This window comes from Pygoscelis adeliae, unplaced genomic scaffold (genome assembly GCF_000699105.1).
Source record: "Pygoscelis adeliae isolate BGI_AS28 unplaced genomic scaffold, ASM69910v1 Scaffold944, whole genome shotgun sequence".
Taxonomy (NCBI): domain Eukaryota; kingdom Metazoa; phylum Chordata; class Aves; order Sphenisciformes; family Spheniscidae; genus Pygoscelis; species Pygoscelis adeliae.
The window spans coordinates 25584-34694 of NW_008824649.1; the positions used below are offsets into that span (position 1 = coordinate 25584).

A 9111-nucleotide genomic window follows, 5' to 3' on the forward strand; every position below is an offset into this window, starting at 1 on the left:
AGTCCCGTTGTCTGACTCAATTCTTTCTGGGGTGCCATGTCGCCATAGGACTTGCTTTTCAAGGCCCAGGATAGTGTTCCGGGCAGTAGCATGGGGCACAGCATATGTTTCCAGCCATCCGGTGGTTGCCTCCACCATCGTAAGCACATGGCGCTTGCCTTGGTGGGTCTGTGGGAGTGTGATATAATCGATCTGCCAGGCCTCCCCATATTTGTATTTTAGCCATCGCCCTCCATACCAAAGAGGCTTCAACCGCTTGGCTGGCTTGATTGCAGTGCATGTTTCGCATTCATGGATAATTCATAATAATTCATGGATCTCGGTGAGAGACCCTCGGTGAGCGCAGGGAAGGCGGGAGGAGGGACAAGAGCAGAGTGCGGCTCCACCTAAAGAGCATTTCTTTGTTTGAACAGGGGCTTTCTCTCGGACGCTTGTCCCCGTCTCCCCTCGCCCGTGGCCGTTCTTCTGTACAGACTGCTTCACGTTCTCTTAGACCAGGAGGGGACAACCTTAATGCTCTGTGCTGGTGAACCATTCCCTCCATGTGCTTTTAAATGAGTCCTGCTTGTTCATCCTGCTCGTGGTATGAGCGCCTCCCAGGCATACCTATTCTTGTTTCATCAGGGGCTTTAGCCTCTGATTCCTCTCAGCTGTTCCCAACATCATCTCCTCTCCTCCATTTTCTTTTCGCGTCTTTGCCTTCTTGCACACCCTTTCTCCTTCTCCCTCCATCTTCAGGTCTGGATCTCTTGCACCTCGAATACTGTGTTCAGTTTTGGGCCCCTCTCAACGCCTTCCTGCTGGGAAGGACCGACGGACAAGTGACTCCTCCCTGTGCCTCGGCTCTCCTTTTCCTTCTCTGTCTTTCTACGTAGATCGAAAGAGCTGTGGGTCAGAGGCTCTCACACAGAACCAGAACCGGCAGTGCTTGGCCCAGCGTGGTCCTGTCCCTTCCCTTGCCCTCCTTCTCCTCCTCCTCCTCCTGCTGCCTGCCCTTCTCCAACCCGCCTTAAGGAGAGGGTTCGGGAAGCGGCTCGCTCCCTGCCTCGGTGTAGATTGCTGGGACTTGTGCCTCTTCCACGCGTACCTAGACTTCGTGCATTGGAGGTGCTGTACAGATGGTTTATATTGGTAATAACAGAAGATCATGCATAGTAATATTCTAGTGGGTATGTTCTAAGACTTATAGTGAAGGGTGACCTATCTGGAGCTATTTTCTGTCTATAGGCAACGACATGATTAACTGGCGCAGTCTTACTACCTATATTAGGTACATACATCTGTTCCGTGTGATTTTTTTCACTCCTTTCACTTCAGGCAACTCATTCAGAGCTGTCTGCAGCAGAGCTGGAGAAATAGCTGGATGCCTTTGGAAGCACGTATGGCCCATAGTGTTGCCTGTCAAAGAGCTGAGGGGTCGAACGTGGTTTTCAGCTGTGATGACAGCACATTTTGAGGGCTTGATCCTACAAACTGGGGCATCATCTTTCAACCACTCCCCTTCTGGGTGTCTTTGAGGGACAGTGTCCTCTCGGCCATTCCTGCATTGTACCTGCCCACCTGAGGACAGGCCAACGGCAGCTGTTCCCCACGCTGCTCCTCTTCTGCCTCGGCAGCGTCCCCATCCGAGACCTCTGTGCACGAGCACCCCTCTTTCCGGGGATGAATGGCATCCCGTGTCCTGCAGGTCAGGCACAATTAGGTATCGTCAGTTTAGCAGGTTACTGCACCTCTCCAAGCCGCAGGAACTGCCTCCGTGCACATTTTCTTACCACCGCACGCAGGTAACAAGACTTCTTTTAACTCTCCTTTGCTGATGGCTGGGGACATGGTCCTGTGCCTTGGCCACGTCTCTGAAGCATGATTCACCCGAGTCACACTCTCCAGAGAAAACGTTGTGAACAATATAACAGTTCTCACCCGTTGAGATTTTTTTTTTTTTCTTTTTGGATCCCATAATCCCTTTTTATCCCTTTTTTGGGGGGGAGGATCATTTTCGTCCGGGTCAATAATAAACCGCCACGGAGTGAGGGAATGCCACGGCTGCCCTGCTTTCTGTGCCACGGGTAGGCGTAAGCGTATTCCTGGGAAGGCGCACATCTGCATTTAGGGCTCATCTGAGAGAAAAAAGGAGAGAACAGGGGCTGCAGTGTAAACAGCAGCTCCTCCCGGCCCTCCCGTTGAGTTTCACAGAGAGTTAAGATATAGCGGCGCAAGAGATCTCCTTTGTGTCCAGGCAGGACCTGTGGCTTCTGCCAGAGCTCGGGGCGGCCGCGTATCAAAACGCGTCAAGGCTTTTGCATTGTGCTGATAACTCACGGTCATGGGGATCACTGGACTTCTTGGTTCACCAACCCCAGCTGCCGGCGCGTTGGTCCAGGCACAGCGCCTCTCCTGACGCAGCCCCAGTCACGTCCAGCCATCTCGTCATTGATTTCCCCACCCCCTGTATTGTATGTATGTATTTATTTATTTAACAATATGTTGGTCCAGCCATTAAAAGCAGAAAGCACTTTCTCCAATCGATTGAACTGCCCGGCGAACTTCAGTTAAGCGTTGCCCTCTGAGTCATCACCAGGGTCAATTTAGATTTATATTCACGCTGATGAATAGGCTCTGCCTCTAATCTAATGAAAACTTGATCAGCAAATTAAAACTCGGCTTGTTGAGGCTGTTGAGCACAGGTGAGTTATGGAGGGAAGCCTGCCTCCCTGGGCCAGCTCAGCCTGCCGTCGGCGTCCCTCTCCCTCTGGGTATCTGGCGCGGAGTCTTGTTCTGCCCCAATACCTGGCAGCAAGAGGCAGAAAAGAGGAGGTATATGGGCCAGAGAATCCTGCGTTTAAACCCCGCTCCTGTATTAATGACTATTAGCTGAGCTGGCGCGGAAGAGAAGGATGCCTTCTGCCTTCTCTAGCGCCTTCACCAGAGCTTCCTTAATTGACCCCCACGACTGCCTTGTGAATTGGGAAGCGGTTGCACCTCTTCTTCCTGGGAAACCTGAGCTTTTTACCCAGGGACTGGGTTGTTAGACCATGCTTTGTGGCTGTCATCTCTTTTTGCAAGTCCCTTGCTTATTCCGGTGACATTCACATGCTTTACGCTGATGAGCGCAGTTACTCTGTATTTTGATGGCGCCGTTACCTTTCCTAAAGGCTAATTTGCTTGAATGTCCCATTACCTGCAAATTGGATAGGTACGATCAATATTTGCGATTCCAGGAACGTCTGGCTGGTGCAGAAGTGCCTGGAGGGGACGGCACATCCCGAAAGCAGGAGGTTGGATTGAAAGATGATTGGAGAGGGAGGCTGAACGTGCGATGCGCTGTTATTAGACCAGCGAGTCCTTCCTGTTTACGGAGCTGGATCGCAGCCCGAAACGGGGCCAGGCTTTGGGAACACCAGAGTTTGCCAGTAAGAGATGATATCCGTGCTTATTAAACTTGAGCCTCCCAGCTATCTTAAGAGCTAAGGAAATGTTTCTTATCGCTGGGGGGAAATGGTGTAGAGGGTCGCTAATAGAGAGGGCGGAGCAGTTCTGACATCATCACCTCCCGCTTTCACTCTTTAGACCACCTTGCATCTAGCATTTGTGGTCCTCTGCCAAACTTTTCGTGAAAGGTCATTGCCCGGAGAGAAACGCTGAAGGTCTGTGCAATGAAGGAAGAGGAAAGGGTTTCCTGGGAGTCGCTGAGAGCACATAAAGGTGATACCTGATGAAATGCCTGGGAAGAACATTCATTTCAACGTAGTCGCTAAGAACAGGAAGGGAAGATGGATGGAGTTACCCAGGAAATTACAAGTCATTGTGTGTTATCATATGACTCATTCGGTACCCATAGCTCACCCCTGGGCTGCAAGGTTGTGGATTAAAGACCTACACTGGGACTTGGGATCATTTCTCTTAAAATGAGGAAGATGCATGGACCTTAAGATATATCGTAGCCTGTCAGCTAAAATTGGAGTAGAGGGATCTCTTTGGTGTTGGCAGCCATGAGGACGGGGGTCCAACAAGGGAGGTTTGACCATATCAGAACTTGTACTTCTGAGGACTTGAATGATCAGAAAGGCCTGGCTTTCTGGTGTAGATGCTGGGAGCCCTGATGCGAGAATCACAAGAAGACAGCTGCCGGGGCAGGATAATCAAAGGCTTGATTGAGGCACACTGCACTAATGATGGCTTCTGTTCAGTAGCTAGGCGTCCATCTCTAGGAGCACGGAGATCATCCCACAGGGCAACAGGGCAGTGCCTGCCCCACCGTCCTCCATCCTGTACCTCCTGCTTTCCATGGGCCCTGCTGCTTCAACGTCTCTGATGCAGTTCTCTTGATGACTGGGCTGACCACAGTAGCACCAAGTAGAATCATAGAATCATTAAGGTTGGAAAAGATCTCTAAGATCATTGAGTCCAACCGTCGACCCAACACCCCCAGGCCCACTAAACCATGTCCCTCAGCGCCTCATCTACCCGTCTTTTAAATACCTCCAGGGATGGGGACTCCACCACTTCCCTGGGCAGCCTGTTCCAAGGTTTAACCACTCTTTCAGTAAAGAAATTTTTCCTCACATCCAATCTAAACCTCCCCTGGCGCAACTTGAGGCCGTTTCCTCTCGTCCTGTCGCTTGTTCCTTGGGAGAAGAGACCGACCCCCCCCTCGCTACAGCCTCCTTTCAGGTGGTTGTAGATGTACTGGAGATGCAGGATGTCTCCAGAGGAATCCAGCACTGGATCTTCCAGAAGGACTGTCCACGGATCAATGACCTGTGCTAGAGCTTTCCCAGGTAGAAAGCCTGGCTGTAGCACCTTTACTTCTCCTGTTCCGTAGACATGGACAGGTGGCACACCTCCTGCCCAGCAGGGCCAGCCAGGTACCGAAAGTAGGATTGGCGGGCCTCCGATCTAATGAGCTACCTAATGGCCAGAGGCAGAAGGGCCTGGGCTGGTGGGCTTTGACTGCAAGCTCTTCTGGACAGCCAAGGCTATGCACTTGGGCTCATGTGGCTTTACTTGCGGCCAAACCTCTCTCTTGCTTTCCATTTTGCTGCGGCCATAGGGGTCAGTGGTAGAGGTCATGCAGTGTCCCTTTATATGAGGCAACACGTTGGAGTTGTGAAGTAGAGGTGAGTCTGGAGCTAGGCGTGCTGAAAAGCCCTTGCCAGAGGTGCTAAAGGACTTTCAGGATAGGTTTTGTGCCTCGTGCCTTATTGATGCTCCTAAGGAGGTCCAGAAAAACCTACAGGCTTGTCGCGTGGCTGGAGAGGTGGCACTCCTCCATAAGGTGTCCTCACCGATGTGGCCTTTAGGAGCAGTGTAGCAGGGCAATGTAGACATGGCTTTTCTGAACATGGCGGGGGAGATTTGCATCAGCGTCTTTTCCCTGGCAGCAAATTGTCTGTTCTGAGAGGACTGAGGATGAGACAGGAAGGTTATCTCTCGCTGGAACTATGCTGAAGATAGCGGATGATCTCACACACTGACCCTTGCACCAAGGCCAAACTGCTGAACGAACTGAAAGAAAATTCAGGCTAGTTGGAGGGATTTCAGCGGTAGAGAGTGGGCACATCTATTATGGGAGGCTGCTTAGGGCTTCACGTCCTCCATTGCTGATGTCTGAAAGTCGGTGGGATGATCCCCCCTCCCTAGTGCCAGTCCTAAACCACCAGATACCTGATTTGATCACGGGTGTGCAACTCAAACCACTCGAGAAAATCTTCAGGGTAACGTGCTCCTGACTACGTCGAAATTGTGAGAGGTCATCGTTGGTAGGTGCTGTTTGACGAAGAAGATCCGGTGCATCTCAACCTCAATATTTTAGAACCAAGGGCATTGTTAAAATACGGGTATAAACGAACCCTGCATGCTCACACGGGAGGTGGCGGGAGGATCTCCTGGCTCCCAGCCTGGTGCTTTGCTCGCTAGAAGTAACTTTGTGCGTGGCGAAGAGCATACCGGGGCCAGTAAGGAGCTGGCCTCTATTGTACCGTATTCAAAGAATAAAATAATCACCTTTTATTCCGCTAATGCATTTATGGGGTAAATGGGAGAGGAGCTTAAGTTAAATTCTAAATGTGACTTGACAAGGCACAGCCTGCAGATACGTGTCAGTCAGGCGGCGGTGCACGTCGCTGTCAGCCCGTGAGCCATGTCACCAGTGATGAATGCTAACTAACGAGTTACTGTCTAGTTGTCATGGAAAGCTTGAACCCTGGAAAAAAATTAAGAATTAACTGGCTTTCAGAGGTGGTGAGAAATCTAATTCTTGCCTGATGATTGTTTGGGTTCGGAAGCAGAGATGGAGGACTTCCACACCAAAACCGCCTGGCCTGTATGCCTGGAGCTAAGCTGTCCTGCTGCAGCGTGCCGATAACTCTACAGGTCTGGAGACTGAAATCCTCGGTCCCAGCGCACGGGAGAGTTGTCGAACGGGGTGTCCTGCCTGTGTTGCCATGCTGGTCAGCCCTAGGAGGACCTGCCTCTCCAGTGGGCCTTGCAGCTACAATATAAAATAATGGGGAAGCTCTCTACAAATGCAGAGGTGAGATCTTTCCAAAGTCCCGGCCGCTGGTTGCAGATGATCAGGCTGTCTTCGGTGGCGATCTCATGCGAATTGTCTGGTTCTCGGAGATGGGGATTTGACGGAACTTGGCGCAGCAGTCAAATGCTTTTCTTCCAGAACCCCATATAATTAATGCAGATGAAATTTATGTTTGAAATGCCGAGGTCGGTGCTTCATCTTGTGAGGGAAGAAAGAGGCAAAGAAAGACTAGCTGCCTCTCCTAGCCGATGGGGGTGCAAGAGATGCCTTTTCTAGGGTGGCTTCCATCAGCTGCATCAACGTAGAGGGACCGCTCGAGTGCACGCTATAAACCGTAGGGCAGAAACCTGGGGAGTGGATAGGGCCCTTCCAACCCCCCGCCTTTTGTCGTGCTTCATACTGAAGTGCTACGCGCTTCTTGTCTTGGTAGGATGGCACCTTTGTTAAAGGAGGCTTAGGTGCCGTAGTGATTGCATCCCAAAAGCAGAAGTAACAGCACAACTTAGTTTTGCGTCCCTTAACCTGAAGAGCGTGACAAGAATCTTCCATTTTGCAGGGGCAGGGATAGCCTCGGAGCCAAGATCTGGCTCTGACCGTGCGGTTACTGCGGCTGGGGACAGTTTTCGCCACTGATCCAGACCTGCAAAGTTATGGGGACATAACCGATTCCCATGGTGGACTGGGAATATGACTCATGCTAAGAGCGTGTTCTGCGCAGGTCTTCTTGGGAGGGCTGCGATTCCCTACGGTGTCACCCCTGCCTCAAGTGCCTCCCACATCTAATTGGTTTCACAGTATGCTGGTGCGGTTGTATTGGTTGAAATGTTCAATTACGGTTGTTGGTTTAACTTTCCTTCGCTAGCTGGGAATGTTTGCGGAGGGCTTTCTGAGCGCTGTCTCCCTTCTCAGGCTCTGAAGGACTTTAATTACTCACGTTCTACCTCTGCCTTATTTTTGTTCTCATTTGTAACAGCGTGGTGAAGATCCTGCTCGCAGCTAACGCGGATCCAAACCTTGGAGATGATTTCAGCAGCGTGTATGAGACTGCCAAGGAAAAAGGCCTCCATTCTCTAGAAGGTAATACTGATTGTGTGCAGCTACCTGCATTTGCTTTTCGGTTCCCAAAATTTTGTTTTCCCGGCTTTTAAATGGAAATTTGACCTCATTTTTTTTTTTAGAGCTAGCTTCAGCTTCCATTTAAATGCAGAGTAGCTGATGGTACGTGGGTGAGCGTACGTCTGAAGATGAGAGAAAACGTTATGTAGATGTTTACGGGAAGCAATCCTTCAACGTCCTAGAGATAGCCTGGTTTTATATGGCCAGGACATAACACAAAGTTGTAGATAGGGGCGTCATCCCATTGACCCACACGCAGCCGCTTGCTGGGGAAGGAGAGGGGTTCAAGGCAGCGCGTTCCACCAGTAGCCTTACTCTAGATCTTATAAGTAGACATAAAATGAAGAAAGACTTGTCCAGTTTTGGACAAAACTTGTCCAGGGGCCCAGTTTTGGGCCCCTCACTCCAAGAAGGACGTCGAGGGGCTGGAGCGTGTCCAGAGAAGGGCAACGAGGCTGGTGAGGGGTCTGGAGAACAAGTCTGCTGAGGAGCGGCTGAGGGAGCTGGGGTTGTTCAGCCTGGAGAAAAGGAGGCTGAGGGGAGACCTCATGGCTCTCTACAACCACCTGAAAGGAGGCTGTAGCGAGGGGGGGTCGGTCTCTTCTCCCAAGTAACTGGCGAAAGGACGAGAGGAAACGGCCTCAAGTTGGGCCAGGGGAGGTTTAGATTGGACGTGAGGAAAAATGTCTTTACTGAAAGAGTGGTTAAACATTGGGACAGGCTGCCCAGGGAAGTGGTGGAGTCCCCATCCCTGGAGGTATTTAAAAGACGTGTAGATGAGGCGCTGAGGGACATGGTTTAGTGGGCATGGGGGTGTTGGGTCAACGGTTGGACTCGATGATCTTGGAGGTCTCTCCCAACCTTAATGATTCTATGATTCAGTTGAAATAAAGCTGAACGATGTAACTGGTTGCAATTACTGCTGCTGGTTTTGGGGCAGGCGTTAATGCCAGCTTGCAGCCCTTGAAGTCTTTACATGAAAACGAGGAAATTTTCTGCAGCATCATTTCATCTTGTTTATGATTTTTCTTAGCCGATGTCTCAAGTTCCAGTCTCACCCTAACGTTGTCCCCATCGCTGGGATGTCGATGCCGACTTAGAATCACAGAATCACAGAAGGGTTTGGGTTGGAAGGGACCTTTAAAGGTCACCTGGTCCAGCCCCCCTGCCATCAGCAGGGACATCTTCAACTACATCAGGTTGCTCAGAGACCTGCTCTGTTTATTCAGACCAATTTGAATTTCCCAGGCTGTTTCCACTTCTTATGACGATAAACGGTGGTTAGATTTTCTTGGTTTTGTGATTGCCGATGGAATCTCGGGGAGGGATGTCTGGATTCTCGGTGCCCAGCTGCGCTTCAAAGCGGCCGGCTGCGCGTTTCGAGGATGCTTCTGGTCCCCAGGCTCACAGCTCCCAGGCTGGCAGGAAAGCTGGCCGGACTTGACCCTTCCCCTAAAAAGGCC

The 9111-nt window shown here is 51.0% G+C and overlaps 1 protein-coding gene across 1 annotated transcript in view; it reads left to right on the forward strand.

The window, feature by feature from the left end:
- The window catches only part of CLPB (ClpB caseinolytic peptidase B homolog (E. coli)), a gene marked incomplete at both ends in the record, with an annotated part of 92850 nt that overhangs the window by 21979 nt on the left and 61760 nt on the right, over nucleotides 1-9111 (forward strand). The window contains one exon of the mRNA XM_009322486.1: nucleotides 7506-7609. Coding sequence (XP_009320761.1) covers nucleotides 7506-7609 — 104 coding nt within the window. The remainder of the gene's footprint in view (nucleotides 1-7505; nucleotides 7610-9111) is intronic.